Source organism: Crocuta crocuta, unplaced genomic scaffold (assembly GCF_008692635.1).
Source record: "Crocuta crocuta isolate KB4526 unplaced genomic scaffold, BGI_CrCroc_1.0 scaffold274, whole genome shotgun sequence".
NCBI lineage: Eukaryota > Metazoa > Chordata > Mammalia > Carnivora > Hyaenidae > Crocuta > Crocuta crocuta.
In genome coordinates this window covers 4,465,238-4,486,469 of record NW_027530222.1, presented here as the reverse complement: position 1 = coordinate 4,486,469, position 21,232 = coordinate 4,465,238, and the positions used below count along the sequence as shown (strand labels likewise).

At 39.7% G+C, this 21,232-nt stretch overlaps 1 protein-coding gene across 1 annotated transcript; it reads right to left on the bottom strand.

Annotated features, from left to right (window-relative positions):
• Positions 1 to 1,568: 1,568 nt before the first annotated feature.
• Positions 1,569 to 2,522, bottom strand: LOC144232710 (olfactory receptor 11A1-like). The gene has a single exon (XM_077765545.1). The coding sequence runs from the start codon at positions 2,520 to 2,522 to the stop codon at positions 1,569 to 1,571; it is 954 nt and encodes a 317-aa protein (XP_077621671.1).
• Between the last annotated feature and the right edge of the window lie 18,710 nt (positions 2,523 to 21,232).

The window sequence follows — 21,232 nt, the reverse complement described above, 5'->3', positions numbered from 1 at the left end:
TACTTTACTGCCCCAGCAGGAGAGGAAGAGAGCCTTTATTCACAGTTCAGCCAATGAAAAGCCACTATACTTTGAACTCCCAGTTTACTACAGTGGGCATTTTGTTGGTAACAGCCTTCCTAGCTTTCCCTTCCTCTGTAAATGAGCGTTCCTCTTCTTTGTTCTGCAGACTTGCCTACGGTTCTGTAATAGCTTGCTTGCTCCGGATTGCAGTTCTCTACTATGCCCCCAATAAATCCATTTTTGCTGGTAAGATAACTGGCAGTTTTATTTTTAAGGTTAATCCTCACACTCGCAGTCTCCTCCATTATCAACATTTCCCACCAGTCCGGCGCATTTGTTACAGTCACTGTACTGGCACATCATTACACTGGCACATCATTATCGCGCAAAGTCCATAATTTCATTCGAGTGCATTCTTGGCGTTGTACTTCTGGTGGTTCTGCCAAATGTATAATGGCAGGTATCCACTTCGTAGTATCATGCAGAACAGTTTCACTGCCTTAAAATCTAGCATGTGCTCTCTATTTATGTCTCCTGCAGCCCTAACCTCTGGCAACTACTGATCTTTTTACTATCTCCATCATTTTGCCTTTTTTTCAGAATGTCATACAGTTGGGATCTTATAGTACATAGCCTTTTCAGATTGGCCTCTTTCACTTAATTACATCTACTTAGAGTTTCCTCCATGTCTTTTGGATCTTGATGGCTCATTACATTTTAGCATTGAATAATATTTCATTGTCTGAAGGTACCACGGTTTATTTTTCCATTTTCCATTGAAAGACATCTTGGTTGCTTCAAAATTTGGGCATTTATGAATAAAGCTGCGACAAACACCCACATAAAAAGTTTTTTTGTGTAGACATAAGTTTACTCATCTGGTTAAATACCAAGGCGTGTGATTTGCTGGATTGTATGGTAAAAGTATATTTCATTTTGTAAGACACTTCCAAACTGTCTTTTAAAGTGGCTGCACCATGTTGCACTCTCACCAGCAATGAATGAAACTTCCTGTTGGTCCACACATTCACCAGCATTTAGTGTTGTCCGTGTTCCAGATTTTGGCCTTCTAATGGGTTCGTAGTAGTCATCTTATGATTTTTAATTTTGAGTCAAAAGTGTAGTTTTATATTTATGTATGTAGTTTTACGTTAGTTATTTGATTAATGTTTTTCATCCCCCCATAGACTGTGGGTTCAGTGAAAGCAGGGACTGCCTCTGCTTTTGTTCGTTTTTATCACCTGTATGGAGTACCTACCTACAGTGCCTCCAACATAGTAGACCTTAATGAATATTTGAATAAATGAGCAACCAGCCTTAGCAGCTCATTTTGAAGGTGAACTTTTACACAAAAGATCCAGGTCTCCTGAAGACAATGGAGCAGAACCTGACTTACATAGACCTTTCCTGGGACACCAATTCCCCTGAGGTTGTCAGAACTCCAGAGGCATATGATCATCCACCTTTAATAACTCTTGGTGTAGTTAGTGCCCTTTATGTAGAATCTAAATTATTCAATCCAATTCATCCTCCCTAGGACAAATACAGAACTTTTCCTTTTTGCATCATCTGAGGAGGAAACCTGGCTTCTTACTCAGGCACACCTTCAGGGCTTCATGGATGTCTCTGTTTCTCAGGCTGTAGATGATGGGGTTGAACATGGGTGTCAGGATGGTGTAGAGCAGAGAGAATCCTTTGCGCAAGAGTTGTGAAGAACTGGCTGAAGGCACAAGGTATGTGGCAATCAGTGTTCCATAAAACACGGTGACCACAGTGAGGTGGGAGGAGCAGGTGGAGAAGGCCTTTCTCCGGCCTGTACCCAATGGAATCCGTAAGATAGCAATGAGAATGCGGGAGTAGGAGGCTGTGATGAGGAGAAACGGAAGCAGAGTTACTGCAGAAGAAGTGGCGTAGGCAATGGTCTCAGTCAGTGAAGTGTCCTTGCAGGAGAGATGGACCAGAGGAGTGAAGTCGCAGAAGAAGTGATCGATTTCATTGGGTCCACAGAAAGGTAGTCTAGACAGCAGGACCATAGTGATTGCTGTGAGGAGGAAGCAGCAGAGCCAAGAGCTGGAAGCCAGCTTAATGCAAAGGGGGCCAGTCATGAGGATGGGATAGTGGAGAGGTTGGCAGATGGCCAGATATCGGTCATAGGACATCACAGCAAGCAACAGACACTCTGTTGCAGCCAGGGACCCGAAGAAGTAGAACTGTGCCAGGCACTCAGCCACAGAGATGGTCTTCTGTTCCGCTATGATAATCAGCAACATCTTGGGGACAATGTTGGAGGTATACCAGATCTCTAGAAAAGACAAGTTCACCAGGAAGAAGTACATGGGGGTATGGAGGTGATGGCTGAACAAAACTAGCAGAACAATGAGGATGTTTCCAGAAATGATTAAGATGTAGAAAACTAAAAACATCATGAAGAGGAAAATATTTAGCTGTCGGATGGAGGAAAATCCTCTAAGTACAAATTCCGCGATGGTTGTTTGGTTTTCCCAGGGTGAGATCACCATGCCTTTGCTTTCCTTAGAGCACCCGGTGATAAGACATGCAAAGCACAGGAAGTTCTAGCTTACACATAGACCATGGGCTGACAGTGGATGATTTTTAGTCCCCATTCAGGTTTTTGGAAGAGTTTCTACTTGGGTGGAGGAGTGTCTTCTTTTTTTCCCCCAAAGCCTGAAATGGGAAAGAAAAGAATTTGCAATAAGAACTTGTGACTGTTTCAGGTCCCCTTCTTCTCCTACCTGTGTATATCTTCATTTAATCAGGAGCAATGTCAGGCTTTGGGGAAAGAAGGACATGGGAGAAAGGGGAAGAACACAAAAGGGAGGAAGGACAAAGTAAAAAGAAAGGAAAGGAGAATCACATCCTGTCTCATCCTGAACGCTCTATGGTAGCTTGGGGGCTTATATGAAGAAAAGATCTAAAAGGAAGGTAGGCACATTCCAAAGAGTTCGTGAACTCCCAGATGGACCTGAGAATCAAGGACCCAGGACAAGGAACGCTCCTCTCCTCCCCAAGCACTGGTTATGTGCAGAGAAACGGCCCCTATCCTACCTAATATGAATTTTTCTCCTTTCAGCTTCTTAGTGACTTGAGACATAAGTGTCTTATTTCTGTTACCGTTTCCATAGCCCGAGCAAGAGAAAATCACATGAGTGTGAGGTTTGAGATTCTCTTGATTCTGAGGTCAGTGCTTATACTGGTATAATGCAGAGGCAGGAGTGTTTTTCACTCACAATTTTAAAAAGATAAAATCAGGTCATTAAAAAGATTTTACGTCGGGCAGCAGTAAATGGGAAAAGAAGATTCAGAACCACGGGGCCTAAGGCATGGTGTGCTACTAGCCAATTGAGTAGTAGGGAAAGCCCAGGTCTCCCCCCAATTACATCTTGGTCTAAGCCACAGGCCCTCCTCTGAAGTTCAGGATAGAGAGAGAGCCTGCTCAAGAAAGCAGACAGAGCCTGAGGCTGAAACCGTGTGACTCTTCTCAATACCCTTGTACTGGACCTGTTACACGCTTATTAAGGTAGTTGCGGAAGGACCCTATTGCTGCAGGCAGAGATGGGAAACCCCATATGCAGGGACAGAAAGTACTATGTGAGGGTCATAATGAAGTAGTTATCAGGAGTGGCTAGAGAGCCCTATACAAAGTCAAGGGTGCTGCTCTATAAGGGTCAGACTCGAACAAGTTGTTTAGCTTCTCTGAGACATAGTTTCTCATCTGTGAAATGGGATACCAGGAGAGGGAAAAACTTAACCATGTGCCTAGCATGCGCAAAGACATAAACACAGAGATTGTGAAACCACTGGTTTATTCAGGGCTGCCAACATTACTTAAGTTTACCAAGACATTGCTCTTGCTTTGAAGAAGATATTGGCAACAAATCCCAGTGTGTTTTCCCACATACTGCAGTGTTTGTGCACGTAATTTTGTGAGTTAGTAAGCTCTTCCAGTGATCTCTTATCATACTACCAGCTTTTAGCAGTACACTAATCCCATTTTAAAATTGACCCAGTGTCCTACCATTCCGTGGGGCCCTAGTTCTAGCTTTCCACGTGGTTCACAGAACTAACCTGGAACTTGGGGTGACTGAGAGTCCTTGTACCCAGGACTGGTGATGTGCATTCTGAGCCCATTGAGTGTAGCACAGGGAAGACACAGAGACACAACTTCTCTCCATCCCCTGCAAAGCACAAATAAGGGTCTGAGATCTCAGAGGGAGGTCTTCGGTTCTGACAGAGCACAGCCAGACTCCCAGATGCTGCTGCTATTTCTGCCCTTGATGAGGTTATTATTACTCGATCCCAGGCACTGTCCTCAGTGCTGAAAAATATAACTGTCATCACAGCAAACCTCTGTGGTGGGTTATTATCCTTACTTACTAGTCACAGAGAAGTTAAATAACTTACCCAAGATCATTAGCTTGAAAGTGGCAGAGATGAGTTTCAGACTTGCACTCAATCCCTTATTCCTCACTGTGAACACTGCTGCTTATGAGGCCGGGGTACGTAGGCTAGTTTGCACAGTCTCAGAGGCAGGAAGAGGAAAGTTTCCACGAAGCAGCCTATCATCCAGGTTTTAACTTCAGGGAGAGGGAATCTGCCTTTGTTGTTGATGAGGGAACCATCCCAGGAAGAGTTACAAACTCTGACAACCTTCTCTACCTGTCTCCTGGACTTGCTTTCACACTGCTATTTTTATGCCCTTTGTTGATAATCTTAAAAGTCAAGTCACCCTATTACCTTAAAAAAATCCAAGAACACTTTTGAGAATGTGCCTGGAGAATTATTGCTCCCCTTCCACGAGGCAGTTATATTTCTGCTGCAGGGCTGCTGTACTGGCTGGATGCGGTGCAGAGACATGACCAAGGAGGGAAAGCCAGTGGGAGATAGGACAGAACTAATTAGCGATGTCTTGTTGAGAGCACAGGCTCTAAAACTAAATAGGCCTGGATTCCAATCCCTACTCAACCACAAAGATATGTAAGCAAAGGCATTTTATAACCTTTAAGGGAAGAGGAATTCTCCTGCCTCCAGGGGATGAAAATGAGGATTTGTAGGGCAGCAGAGAGGTTTATGATACTGGCCTCCCTACCCTAATATGCAGCCACTGTCTCTTGCTCTGTCTCCTTAACAGGGTGAGGAAACCACTCTCCTATGTTAACTCTGCTCCCCTATGTTGCTGGACCCCAGAGCCACAAGCCCAAACAACACCGTATGCCTGTACTTTATGTTGGTACAAGGCTGGGTCAAAGTGCTCAATAAGTGGTAGAGCTTTCTCTCTCTCCCCTCCTCTCCCCTTCAACTCTTCCTCTTCCATTCCCTCTTTTCTTCCCAGTTGTGTTAGCAGTTAGTGCTATCTAAACATAGATGGGCTCTTTTAGGAAGATATCTACTTCCCTTCACTAGAGACGTTCAACAAGAATAAATTATGAAGACAATTAAAGAAGACTTAAGCACTGGAGAATTATTTGGATTTGATGATTTTTCATGTCCCTTCCAAATGTTTTTCTAATTGGGAAACATTCTGTTCCCCCAAGACACACACACACACACACACACACACACACACACACACACAAACACACTGAAAATTTGTAGGAAAGGGAAGAGGCTTTCACACAAAGCAAAGTAAAAACAATATTCAGTGAATAATTACAGATTTTGCTGCTTTCACTAACAAAAAAGCAAGGGAGAACAGGAAATGACTCAGGTGCTATCTGAATGGGATCCTTTCTCTTAGCTGAATTAAGGGGTCAATCAACTAACCAATCAATTCAGCCAACATTTGGCTTATTAATAAGGGCTCTTGACTCTTGCTAGCTGCTGGTTAATTCAGGTGAACAGCTGATCATCCAAATAGACAAATAGTTTGATTTTGTTACTAACCTGATAATTGATTTAGCGTGCTAGGAAATTGTACCCCTGGCCTTATCTAGCAAAGAACAGACTCAAAACAGGAATCACTGATGTGTATACCAGCAGAATAGATGCACTTTACCTGTCAGTGCCTCAGAGGGGTCCACCCCTACTTTGGGGTGCCAGGCCATAGAGACAATGGCATGTCCATCTCCCTTGGATTCAAAGAACTGGTCTAACTATCTGGAATCCTGCTTTTATCCCGAAAGCTACCTCCCTGTGCACTTGACAAAAACTAAATTGGGGTTGTCTTTCCACGTGAACCTAGGAGGCCAGTTGAATTTTGTTCCCTTCTTTCAACCCTCCTCTGTGTGAACTTGAGTCCCTCTGTGGGCAAAGCCATCACCTCCCCTGATAACTGTGCTCCTGGGCATTTCCCAAATGACTCTGGTGGGGAATTGCTGTTTATTTTACAAATTATATGAAACCATGTTACCTTCACCTTAGAGGAAATTTCTTTTTACATTTGCTTTGTGTTAATTTTCTACTTTAATAATGACTGCTTGTATTTATATTACCTATATAAAAAGCTTTAATTTAGTGATTAGAAATGCATGATTATGTTATGCTTTGGGGTCATGGATTAACATAATATTTTGAAAGAAATATTCCATTTTTTCTATCTTCTGGAAGAAAATATTCCTCATTGTGTAGGTTTGGTAGGAAACTGAAACCATTATCTGTGATAGTAAACATTTATTGTAAAAGCCATTAATTAGGATTCTAAAGAACTTGTGTCTTCCTGATTCCTGTCATTTATTAAAAACTATAACTGAGGCTAGCCCTGTTCTAAGACATGTAAGTTTGTGATTGGCAACCCTCTGGAATTAAAGTTATCGTCTACTGACAGCATTAAAAACCTGGAGAGAGATTTGCTCAAGCTAAGAAATTAATGCACTGTCCAATAAGCATTACAAATAAAACAGTACAATTATCAGTGAATTGAAATGACCTCATTTTTCTTTAGAACTGAAGTATTTTCTCTATGATTTAGTATCCAAACTTCCTGAAACCTTGGTATCTGCCATAGTTTGAACTCATGAATGAACACATATCTGAATATATGAGGCTTCTGGGTAGGATTTCCTTATTGAAATCTACTAAGTATCCACTGTATGTGAGGTTTTGTGCTAAGCCTATACTATCCAGCTTTGCTGGATAAATAATTCTTGGCTGCATATTTTTCCAGAGTTATTCTTACAAGTCAAAGCACACCTGGTTAAAGGTCCAACGCCCTTCACTGCAAGCAAGGAGGAATTATGCAGAGGACTGAGCAGTGGGAAAGAGCAGCCAAAACGCAAGAGCAGAGTGCACACAGCATACACCAGAAACATTTCCTGAAGTGCCAGACCCTGGACAGTGCTTGACCTCTTTTTAGTATAGCATTACTCTCAGGTGCAGGAAACATAACAAGCTTTTAAAACATGCAAAAGAAAGAAACTTGGCCAAAATGGCAAGAGGGAGGAATTCTCTCCGAAAGAAAGGTCAAGAAGAAATCACAGCCAGTGACTTGCTCAAAACAAATATAAGCAATATATCTGAACAAGAACTTAGGACAATAGTCATAATACTACTATTGAAAAGTTCATAGAAAACACTAGGGAAAGCCTGGTTGCAGAGATCAAAGGCCTAATGTAGATAGATTGAAATAAAAAATGGTATACCTGACATGCAAAACTGACTGGATACACTCATAACGAAGATTGAAGAAGCAGAGGAGAGAATAGGTGATATAGAAGATAAAATTATGAAAAATAATGAATATGAAAAGAAGAGGGAAAGAAAATTATCAGATCATGAGGGGAGACATAGGTAACGTAGTGATTCCCTAAAATGAAACCGAATCTGTATCATAGGAGTCCCATAAGAAGAAGAGTGGGAAAAGGGGGCAGAAGGTTTATTTGAACAAATTATAAGTGAGAACTTCCCTAATATGAGGAAGAAAACAGGCATCCAAGTCCAAAAGGCATAGAAAATTCCCCTCAAAAATAAATGAAAACAGGTCAAAACCATGACATATCATAGTGAAAATTGCAAAATACAACGAAAGAGAGAATTCTGAAATCATCTAAGGACAAATGGGCTTTAACCTACAAGAGTAGACACATAACGTTAGTAGCAGACTTGTCCACTGAAACTTGGCAGGCCAGAAGGGAGTGGCAGGAAATATTCAATGTGCTCAATGGGAAAAATATGCAGCCAAGAATTACTTATCCAGCAAGGTTGTCATTCAGAATAGGAGATATAAAGAGTTCCCCAGGCTGGGGCGCCTGGGTGGCTTAGTTGGTTAAGCGTCCGACTTTCGCTTAGGTCATGACCTCGCAGTTCGTGGGTTCGAGCCCCGCATCGGGCTCTGTGCTGACTGCCAGCTCAGAGCCTGGAGCCTGTTTCAGTCTGTGACTCCCTCTCTCTCTGACCCTCCCCTGCTCATGCTCTCTCTCTCCTAGACATAAATAAAACATTAAAAAAAATTTATAAAAAAAAAAAGAGTTCCCCAGGCAAACAAAAACTAAAAGAGTTTGTGACCACCAGACCAGCCCTGCAATAAGTTTTAAGAGAGGCTCTCTGAGTGGAGGAAAAAAAAAAAAACAACAAAGCAATAAACTACAGAGGACCAGAGAACATCATCAGAAACACCAACTCTACAGGTAACACAGTGTCACTAACTTCATATCTTTCAGTAATCACTTTGAATGTAAATGGACTAAATGCTCCAATCAAAAGATGTAGGGGGGTCAGAATGTATTTTTTAAAATCCATCTAGGGGCACCTGGGTGGCTCAGTCAGTTAAGCGTCTAACTTCGGCTCAGGTCATGATCTCACCATCCATGATTTCAAGCCCTGCATCCAGCTCTGTGTTGACAGCCTCAGAGCCTGGAGCCTGCGTCTCCCTTTCTCCCTTTCTCTATCCCTTCCCCAATCATGCTCTCTCTTCCTGTTTCTCTCTCTCCCAGTAATAAATAAACATTAATTTTTTTTAAAAAAAAATCCCTCTATATGCTGCCTACAAAAGACTCATTTTAGATCTGCAGATTGAAAGTAATGGGATGGAAACCATCTATCATACTGGTGAACATCAAAAGAAAGCCAGAGCATGAGAGACTCTTGAATGATGAGAACAAACTGAATACTGATAGGTGTGGGGGGGAGGGTGGAGATGGGCATGGAGGAGGGCACTTGTGGGGATGAGCACTGGGTGTTATATGGAAACCAACTTGACAATAAACTATTTGTAAAAAAAAAAAAGCGAGAGAGAGAGAGAGCCACAGCAGACATACTTAGACAAACTAGATTTTAAAACAAAGACTGTAACAAGAGATGAAGAAGGGCATTATGTCATAATTAAGGGGTCTTTCCATCAAGAAAACCTAACAATTATAAATATTTATGCCCCCAACTTGAACACCCAAAAATATAAATCAATAACAAACATGAGGAAACTCACTGACAATAATACTATAATAGTAGGGAAATTTAATACCCCACCTACAGCGATGGACAAACCATCTAGGCAGAAAATCACTATGGAAGTAATGGTTTTGAATGATACTATGGACCAGATTGACTTAACAGATATATTCAGAATATTTTACCCTAAACCAGCAGAATACACATTCTTCTCGAGTGCACATGGAACATTCTCCAGATTAGATCACATACTTGGTAACAAATGACCCTCAGCATGTATAAAAGATTGAGGTTATACCATGCATATTTTCAGATCACAACACTATGAAACTTGAGGCCAACCACAAGAAAAAAATTTGGAAAGCCCTTAAATACATGAAGGTTAAAGAACATCCTGCTAAAAAATGAATGGGTTAACCAGGAAATTAAAGACGTAATAAAAAACACATGGAAGCCAATGAAAAGGAAAACATGACAGTCGAAACACTTTGGTATGCAGCAAGGGCAGTCCTAAGAGGAAAGCATATTGCAGTTCAGGCCTATGTCAAGAAGCAAGAAAGTTCCCAAATACACAATCTAATGTTTCACCTAAAGGAGCTGGAAAAGAAAGAGCAAATAAAGGCTAAAGCCAGATTTCTTCTTCCTTAAAGAAGGGAAATAATAAAGATTAGAGCAGAAATAAATGATATAGAAACAATAACAACAATAAAAACCCAGTAGAACAGATCAATTAAACTAAGAGCTGGTTCTTTGAATGAGTTAATAAAATTCATAAGCTCCTAGCTAGATTTATCAAAAAGAAAAGACAAAGGACCTAAATAGGTAAAATCACAAACAAAAGAGGAACTATAACAACCAATACCACAGAAATACTAACAACTATAAGAGAATTCTATGAAAAATTATATGCCAACAAACTGGACAATCTGGAGGACGTGGAAAAATTTCTAGAAACATACAAACTACAAAGCTGAAACAGGAAGCAATAGAAAATTGAATAGACTTATAACCAGCAAAGACATTAAATCAGTAATCAAAAATATCCCAACATATGAGAGTTCTGGGCCAGATGGCTTCCCAGGAGAGTTCTACCAGACATTTAAAGAAGAGTTAATACCTATTCTTCTTAAACTGTTCCAAAAATAGAATGGAAGAACAGCTTCCAAATTCATTCTGTGAAGTAAGCATTACCTTGATTCCAAAACCAGACCAAGACCCCACTAGAGAGTAGAATTACAGGCCAATATCCCTAATGAACATGTTTGCAAAAATTCTCAACAAGATATTAGCAAATCAAGTTCAACAGAGCATTGAAAGATTTATTCACCACAGTCAAGTGGGAATAATTCCTGGGCTGCAAGGCTGGTTCAGTATTTGCAAATCATATTAATAAAAGTATGCTACACCATATTAGTAAAAGAAAAGAACTCTAAGATCCACTCAATAGATGCAGAAAAGGCATTTGACAAAATACAGCAAACTTTCTTGATAAAAACCCTTAAGAAAATAGGGATAGAATGAACATACCTCAACATCACAAAGGCCATATACAAAAGACCCACAGCTAATATACTCAATGGGGAAAAACTGAGAGCTTTCTTCCCAAGATCAGGAACATGACAGGGATGTCTATTCTCACCACCATTGTTCAAATAGTACTGGAAGTCCTAGCCTTGGCAATCAGACAGCAAAAAATAGAAAAGGCATACAAATTGGCAGAGAAGACAAACTTTTACTCTTGGCAGATGACATCATACTCATACTCAGTGGAAAATCCGAAAGACTCCACCAAAATCCCGCTAGAACTGATACATGGATTGTCACAGAATATAAAATCAACATAAAGAAATTAGTTGCATTATACCAATAATGAAGCAGCAGAAAGGGAAATCAAGGAATTGCACCAAAAACCATAAGATAGCTAGGTATAAACCTAACCAAAGACGTAAAAGATATCTATAGGTTGAAAACTTAGAAAACTTATGAAAGAAATTGAAGAAGACACAAAGAAATGGAAAGATATTCCATGCTCATTTTTAGAAGGACAAATATTACAATGTCTGTACTACCCAAAGCAACCTACACATTCAATGCAACCCCTCTCAAAATAACACCAGCATTTAGAACAAACAATTCTAAAATTTGTATGCAACCAGAAAAGACCCGGAATAGCCAAAGGGGTTCAAAAGGAAAGGTTCAAAAAGGAAACCAAAGTGTTGTAGACTCTGGGTCTGGAGTTCTTTCTTGTCCAGCAAGAGAGTTGACACAGGATTAAAATGCGAGAGAGGCTAATGTCCGGGAGGAGACAAGAGCTCCAAGTAAGGGTCCTTGCTCCATTTTTATTAAGATCAGAAGGCTTACAAGAGAGATGGACATGCACAAAGAGACAATGAAACCATGAACATTAACTCATGGGTGTAAGGGAAAGGGGGGTTCGAAGAAATGTGGTGTTAGGGGTTTGGATCAATACAAAACAAAATCCTTGCTCAGGCAGATGATTGTTCATGGCAGGCATGAAGAGCTGCATCTGTTTACTTAAACTTACCTAGGGGACAAGACAGACAGAGCATGCTACCTCAGGGTCAACAAGGCACCTTTTTTTCCCCCTTAGTTTATTGTCAAGTTGGTTTAACACCCAGTGCTCATCCCAACAAGTGCCCTCCTCCATGCCCTTCACACTTCTTCCCCTCTTCCCCACCCCCATCAGCCCTCAGTTTGTTCTCAACATTCAAAGTTCTCTCATGGTTTGCCTCCCTCCCCCCAACTGTTTTTTCCCCTTCTCCTCCCCCATGGTCCTCTGTTAAGTTCCTCCTAATCCTCCTATACCTGAAAACATAATGGAATCTGTCCTTCTCTGCCTGACTTATTTCACTCAGCATAACACCCTCAAGTTCCCTCCACGTTGCTACAAATGGACAGATTTCATTCTTTCTCATTGCCATGTAGTACTCCATTGTATAGATAAACCACGTCTTCTTGATCCATTTGTCCGTTGATGGACACTTAGGCTCTTTCCATGTTTTGGCTATTGTTGAGAGTGCTGCTATGAACATTGGGGTCCATGTGTCCCTATGCATCAGCACTCCTGTATCCCTTGGGTAAATTCCTAGGGTCATAGGGGAGTTTTATTGTTAATTTTTTGAAGAACCTCCACACTGTTTTCCAGAGGGTCTGCACCAGTTTACATTCCCACCAACAGTGTAGGAGGGTGCCCGTTTCTCCACATCTTTGCCAGCATGTATAGTCTCCTGATTTGTTCATTTTCGCCACTCTGACCAGCGTGAGGTAGTATCTCAGTGTGGTTTTGATCTGCATTTCCCTGATGATGAGGGACGCTGAACATCATTTCATGTATCTGTTGGACATCTGGATGTCCTCTTTGGAGAAGTGTCTGTTTATGTCTTCTGCCCATTTCTTCACTAGATTATTTGTTTTTTGGGTGTGGAGTTTGGTGATTTCTTTATAGATTTTGGATACTAGCCCTTTATCTGACATGTCATTTGCAATTACATTTTCCCATTCCGTCAGTTGCCTATTAGTTTTATTGTTTGTTTCCCTTGCCTTGCAGAAGCTTTTTATCTTGATGAGGTCCCAATAGTTCATTTTTGCTCTTGATTCCCTTGAACAAGGCACCTTTCTTTTGCTAATTAGCTCCTCTCCAGGCAACTTCCCCTGCTGAGGTCTATAGCCCTGTTTTCCTATTTTTGTCCTTCCTTCCAGTGAAAGCAGCTTTCTGCTGTTGCACTAAGTTGGGGGGCACTTCCACCCTGAATACCCAATCTTGTTTACTTAATCTTGGATGTTTTCATCCTAAGATTTCCTATTCCTATACATTTGTCCTATACTGGGGGCCTTTGCCCTGTTTACCTAATCTCTTTTACCTATTCTTGTACCTGAAATTGGATGCATTCATCATGTGGCTTTCTATTTCTTTATGCCTTGTTAACCACTGGTGCAAGCTCAGAGAATTCCTAAGCTTATTCCCCACACCAAAGCCATGGAGACATCACGATTTCAGACTTCAAGCTGTATTACAAAGCTATAATCTTCAAAACACTATGGTACTGGCACAAAACAGACACATAGATCTTGGAACAGAACAGAGAACCCAGGAATGGAAACACAAATGTATAGCCAATATCAAAGCAGGAAAGACAGAAAAGACAGTCTCTTCAGCAAATGGTGTTGGGAAAACTGGACAGCGACATGCAGAAGAATGAAACTGGACCACTTTCTCATTCCATACACAAAAATAAACTCCAAATGGATGAAATACCTAAATGTAAGACAGGAAACCATCAAAATCCTAGAAGAGAATACAGGCAACAGCCTCTTTGACCTTGCCTGCAACACCTTCTTACTAGACATATCTCTGGAGGCAAGGGAGACAAAAGCAAAATTGAACTATTGGGGCCTCATCAAGATAAAAAACTGCACAGTGATGAAACAGTCAACAAAACTAACACACAGCCTATGGAATGGGAGAAGATATTTGAAAACAACATCTGATAAATGGTTAGTATCTGAAATCTGTAAAGAACTTACCAAACTCAGCACCCATAAAACAAATAATCCAGTGAAGAAATGGGCAGAAGGCACGAATGGACACTTTTCTAAAGAATACATCCAAATTAAAGACACATGGAAAGATGCTCAACATCACTCATTATCAGGGAAATATAGATCAAAACCATAATTAGATACCACCTCCCACCTGTCAGAATGGATAACATTAACAACCCAGGAAACAATGGATGTTGGCGAGGATGCGGAGAAAGAGGAACACTTTTGCACTGTTGGTGGGAATGCAAAGTGGTCCAGCCACTCTGGAAAACAGTATGGAGGTTCCTCAAAAAATTAAAAATAGATCTACCCTACAACCCAGCATTTGCACTACTAGTTTTTATCCAAAGGATAAAAAATGCTGATTCAAAGAGGCACATGCACCCCAATGATATAGCAGCATTATCAACAATAGTCAAATCATGGGAAGAGCCTAAATGTATATCAACTAATGAATGGATAAAGAAGATCTGGTATATATATATATATATATGGATACACACACACACACACACACACACACACACACATATACACACACAATGGAATATTACTCGGTGATCAAAAAAAGAAAAAGAAATCTTGCTATTTGCAACAATGTGGTTGGAACTAGAGTGTATTATGCTAAATGAAGTAAGTCAGTCAGAGAAAGACAGACATCACATGATTTCACTCGTGGAATTTAAGAAACAAAACATGAATTTAGGGGAAAGGAAGGAAAAATAAGAAAAAAACAGAGGGAGAGGCTAACCGTAAGAGACTCTTAAACTTAAATACAGAGAACAAACTGAGGGTTGATGGAGGGGTAGGGGTGGGGGGATGGGTTAAATGATGGCATTAAGAAAGTCACTTGCTTGGATGAGCACTGGGTGTTATAAATAAATGATGAATCACTGGGTCCTACTCCTGAAGCCAATACTAAACAGTATATTAACTAACTTGAATTTGAATAAGTTTAAAAAAAAAAGAAAAAGAAAAAATAAGAATAGCATCTTGCCATTTGTAACAACGTGGATGGACCTAGAGGGCATTATGTTAAGTGAAATAAGTCAGGAAGAGAAAGGTAAATGCCATATGATTTCACTTATGTGGGGAATCTGAAAAATGAACAAAAAGCAGAAACAGACCCATAAATACAAAGAACAAATGGGTGGTTCCCAGAGGGGTAGGGGGATGGCGGTGGGAATAGAGGCAAAATTGTGAAGGGTTGTGGGAGGTAACAGGCTTCCAATTATGTGGGAGGTAACAGGGGATAAAAGGTACAACAAAGAGAATATAGTCAATGATATTGCAATAGTGTATGATGACAGATCACAGCTACACTGCGGTTAGCATATCATAATATGTAGACTTGTGGAATCACTATGTTGTATATCTGATACTGATGTAGCATTGTCAACCTTTCAACCTTAGTTCAATAAATAAAAAGGAATACAACCTTTATGTATGTTCTGCAACTGGTACAGATTCAGCTAAACACTTCAGATTTTGAACCTGTATAGCACAACATAAGAAGCAGTTATAACTAATTCTTTGACTTCACAAGGGATTTAAATTATAATTTCTATATACTGTAAGTCTTAAAAAGGTGAAAAGTTCTAAAAAGAAATTTAAAAGTGTTAAAATAAAAGCATTTTTAGCCTAATGTGTTCACTTCAGTTATTCAACATGATTAAGAATGTAACTTTGTGGCTGTAATAGAAAATTAACTCTATGCTTGGCTGCCTTTTACTTTTTCTTTTTTTTTTTTCTCCCTTGTCCCCATCCTTAAGAGCCTCAAGCCCCGTTCTGTCTCAGAGACTTTGTAATTGTTGACTCTGCCTAGACTATGCCCTGTTTCTATGTTGGTGGGTTGAGTATTTTTATTTCAGTTCAGTTTATTTATTTACTTGGTTATTGGCAATCTCCCCTACAAGACTAATTTTACAAGAGCAGTGAACTCTCTATCTTGTCTGCTTTTGTATCCCAGTGCAGACAACTGTGTTTCTGTGTTTAGTAGATAATTACTAGCACATAGTAGATAATAACTATTTGCAGTACTAAAAATAAAAGAGTGACTTCAAATAGAGTCACTTGTGCTAAGCCCCACCAAGACTTTATTCCTGACCTAATTGCAGTTTTAGCCTTTCAGGAGTGGAGTTTTAATAATTTTTTAAATATTTTTATTTATTTCTAGGAGAGAGAGAGAGAGACAGCGTGAGCGGGGGAGGATCAGAGAGAGAGGGAGACCCAGACTCCAAAATAGGCTCCAGGCTCTGAGCTGGCAGTCAGCACAGAGCCCGACGCGGGGCTCGAACCCACGAACCGCGAGATCATGACCTAAGCGAAAGTCGGACGCTTAACCGACTAAGCCACCCAGGCGCCCCAGGAGTGGAGTTTTAAATCAATCAGTTTATAATTTCCTGATCAACACTAAACACTAGTGAGGTCATCTGTATGGTAAGATCTCTTGCTTTTCCCTCACAGAAAGATAACCTTGCCTGAAACAATTCTTTCTTTTCTTTTGCTAATAACCTTTGTCCCGTTCCCATTTCTGACTATAAAAGCCTTCCATTTTATACAGCTCCTCAGAGCTTCTTTTTACTTGCTAGGTGGAATGCTGCCTGCTCGGGAAGTATTGAATAAAGCCAATTAGATATTTAAATTTACTCAGTTGAAATTTTGTTTCACAGATTGTGCCAGAAATGGGATCCAAAGAAATATTCCAACATAGGGTCGATATTTTGCATCTATGTTCATCAGATATACTGATTTTGTATATCTTCTTTGTTGTGTATCTGATTTTGGTATCAGGGTATTGCTGGCCTCGTAGACTGTGGAACTTTCCTTCCTTTTCTATATTTTGGGATAGTTTGAGAATAAGTATTAACTCTTCTTTAAATGTTTGGTAGAATTCGCCTGTGAAGCCACCTGGTCCTGGACTTTTGTTTTTGGCAAGTTTTTTGATTACTGATTTAATCTCTTTGCTGGCTATCAATCTGTTCTGTTTTTTCCTCTTTCAGTTTTGGTAGATTATATGTGTCTAGGAATTGATACTTTTCTTCTATGTTGTCTAATTTGTTGGCATATAATTTTTCAAAATATTCTAATAATTGTTTTTGTATCTGCAGCTTTTGTATCTGTTGTTATTTTTTCTCTTGCATTTGTGATTTGTATGTGTGTATGTGTGTGTGTCCCTTCTCCTTTCTTTTTGATTAAGTCTAGCTAGACAATTATCAATTTTATTATTTTTTCCAAGAACAAACTCCTGGATTCATTGATCTGTTCTATTGGTTTCTAGTTTCTATATTATTTATTTCTGCTCTATTACTTATTATTTCCTTCTTTCTGCAGGATCTAGGCGTCTTTTGTTGTTCTTTTCATAGCTCCTTTAGGTGTAAAATTAGGTTGTTTACTTGAGATTTTTCTTGCTCCTTGATGTAGGCCTGTATTGCTATAATCTTCCCTCATATGGCCACTTCTGCTGCATCCTAAAGGTTTTAGACCATTGTGTTTTCCTTCTTATTTGTTTTCATGTATTTTAAAATTTCTCCTTTGATTTCCTGGTTAACTAATTCATTGTTTAGTAGCATGTTGTTAAACCTGCATATATGTGTGATCTTTCCAGATTTTTTCTTATCGTTAACTTCTAGTTTCATAGCATTGTGGTCCGAAAAGGTACATGGTCTGACTTTAATCTTTCTGTATTTGTTGAGGCCTGCTTGGTGACCTAATATGCGATGTATTCTCTAGAATGTTCCATGTGAACTTGAAGAGAATGTGTATATACCACTGTTTTATGGTGGATTGTTCTGAATGTTTTTGTTAAGTCCAACTGGTCCTGTGTCATAAAGCCATTGTTTTCTTATTGATTTTCTGTTTAGATGATTTCCCATCAATGTAGGTAGGATGTTAAACAGTCTCCTATTATTATTATTGTTATTATTAGTTCCTTTATATTTTTTAATTAATGGTTTTGTATATTTTGGTTCTCTTATGTTGGGTGCATAAATATCTACAATTGTTAGATATTCTTGTTGTATTATCCCCTTTAGTATTATATACTGTCCTTCGTCATCTCTTCTTACAGTCTTTGTTTTATACCTTAATTTATCTAGCATCAGTATTGCTACACTGGTTTCCTTCTGATATCTATTTGCATGATAAATGTTTCTCCATCCCTTCATACTCAATCTGCAGGTATCTTTAGGTCTGAAATGAGTCTCTTCTAGGTAGCATATGGATGGGTCTTGCTTTTTTTCTTTTTTAATGTACTCTGTCATCCTATGTCTTTTGATTGGAATGTTTAGTCCATTCATATTCAAAGTAATTATTGATAGGTATGTATTATTGCCACTTTATTATTTCTTTTATGGTTGTTTTCAAAATTTTTCTCTGATACTTTCTTTTCTTTTCTTTTTTTACAAATAGTTTATTTTCAAGTTGGTTTCCATATAACATCCAGTGCTCATCCCCACAAGTGCCCTTCTCCATGCCCAGCTCCCCCCCCCACACACACACATCAGTCCTCAGTTTGTTCTCAGCATTCAAGAGTCTCTCATGGTTTGCCTCTCTCCCTCTCCCCCACTATTTCCCCCTTTTTTCTCCCACATAGTCCTCCATTAAGTTCCTCCTAATCCTTCTATACATGCAAACATATGATATTTGTCTTCTCTACCTGACTTATTTCCTCAGCATAACACTCTCAGGGTCCATCCGTGTTGCTACACATGGCCAGATTTCATTCTTTCTAATTGCCATGTAGTATTACATCGTATAGATAAACCACAATTTCTTGATCCATTCGTCCGTTGATGGACACTTAGGCTCCTTCCACGTTTTGGCTATTGTTGAGAGTGCTGCTATGAACATTGGGGTACATGTGCTCCTATGCATCAGCACTCCTATACCCCTTGGGTAAATTCCTAGCAATGCTATTGCTGGGTCATAGGGGAGTTCTATTGTTAATTTTTTGAGGAATCACCCTGTTTTCCAGAGGGGCTGCACCAGTTAACATTCCCACCAACAGTGTAGGAGGGTCCCCGTTTCTCCACATCCTCACCAGCATCTAGAGTCCTCTGATTTGCTCATTTTAGCCACTCTGGCTGGTGTGAGGTGGTATCTCAGTGTGGTTTTGATTTGTATTTCCCTGATGAGGAGGGATGCTGAGCATCGTTTCACTTGTCTGTTGGCCATCTGGATGTCCTCTTTGAAGAAGTATCTGTTCATATCTTCTGCCCATTTCTTCACTGGATTGTTTGTTTTTCGAGTGTGGAGATTGGTGAGTTCCTTATAGATTTTGGATATTAACCCTTTATCTGATATGTCATTTGCAACTATCTTTTCCCATTCTGTCGGTTGTCTGTTAGTTTTATGGATTGTTTTCTTTGCTTGCAGAAGCTTTTAATCTTGTTGAGGTCCCAACAGTTTATTTTCGCTCTTGATTCTTTTGCTTTTGGAGATGTGTCAAGTAAGAGNTGTCAGATCCATCTGGTCCAATGTGTCATTCAAGTCCATTGTTTTTTTAGTGATTTTCTGTCTGGTTGATCTATCCATTGCTGTAAGCGGAGTATTGAAGTGCCTTGCTATTAGCACATTCTTATCTATAAGATTGTTTCTGTTTGTGATTAATTGTTTTAAATATTTAGGTGCTCCCATATTCGGTGCGTATACATTTATAAATGTTAGTTCTTCCTGCTGGATAGACCCTGTAATTATTATATAATGCCCTTGATCTCTTGTTACTGTCTTTAATTTAAAGTCCAGGCTGTCTGATAGAAGTATAGCTTCTCCAGCTTTCTTTTGATTTCCAGTAGCATGATATATATTTCTCCATCCCCTTACTTTTCATCTGAAGGTATCTTCAGTCTAAAATGCGTTTCTTGTAGACAGTAAATAGATGGATTTTGTTTTCTTATCCATTCTGCTACCCTATGTCTTTTGATTGGAGCATTCAGCCCATTTACATTCAGTGTTATTATGGAAATATGTGGGTTTAGAGTCATTGTGTCCTTAGTGGGATTCATGCTTGTGGTGGTGTCTCTGGTATCTTGTGTTTATTGTAACACTTCCTTCAGAGAGTCCCCCTCAGGATTTCTTGTAGGGCTGGCTTAGTGGTGACAAATTCTTTCAATTTCTGTTTATTTGGAAAGACTTTTATCTCTCCTTCCATTCTGAATGACAGACTTGCTGGATAGAGGATTCTTGGCTGCATATTTTTTCTGTTCATCACATTGAAGATTTCCTGCCATTCCTTTTTGGCCTGCAAAGTTTCAGTAGAGAAGTCTGTCACCACTCTGATAGGTTTCCCTTTGAATGTTAGGCCCCTTTTCTCCCTAGCTGCTTTCACAATTTTCTCNTTGGAGCATTCAGCCCATTTACATTCAGTGTTATTATGGAAATATGTGGGTTTAGAGTCATTGTGTCCTTAGTGGGATTCATGCTTGTGGTGGTGTCTCTGGTATCTTGTGTTTATTGTAACACTTCCTTCAGAGAGTCCCCCTCAGGATTTCTTGTAGGGCTGGCTTAGTGGTGACAAATTCTTTCAATTTCTGTTTATTTGGAAAGACTTTTATCTCTCCTTCCATTCTGAATGACAGACTTGCTGGATAGAGGATTCTTGGCTGCATATTTTTTCTGTTCATCACATTGAAGATTTCCTGCCATTCCTTTTTGGCCTGCAAAGTTTCAGTAGAGAAGTCTGTCACCACTCTGATAGGTTTCCCTTTGAATGTTAGGCCCCTTTTCTCCCTAGCTGCTTTCACAATTTTCTCTGTCCATATATTTTGCCAGTTTCACTATGATATGTCATGCAGAAGATCGATTCAAGTTATGTCTAAGGGGAGTTCTCTGCACCTCTTGAATTTCAACTTCTACTTCCCTCTTCCCTTGGGGAAGTCCTCTGCTATAATTTGTTCCAGGTCTCCTTCAGCACCTTTCCCTCTCTCTTCCTTTTCTGGAATTCCTATGATACGGATATTTTTCCATTTGATTGTATCGCTGTGCTCTCAAACTCTTCTTTCATGTTCCTGGATCAGTTTATCTCTCTTTTTCTCTGTTTCTCCTTTTCTATAATAGTGTCTTCTAAATCACTTATTTTCCTTTCTGCCTCTTAAATCCGTGCATTGGATGCCTGCAGTTTATCATGTATATCATTTATCCCATTTTTTAATTCACCATAAGTATTACTAAGCTCCATATTGTTTGTAACCATAGTTTCTCTGATGTCCTCCATGCTTTTGTCAAGCCCGGCTATTAATTTTATGATTATTGTTCTAAATTCTTGTTCAGTTATGTTGCTTATATCTGTTTTGTGCAGTTCTCTAGCTGTCATTTCTTCCTAGAGTCT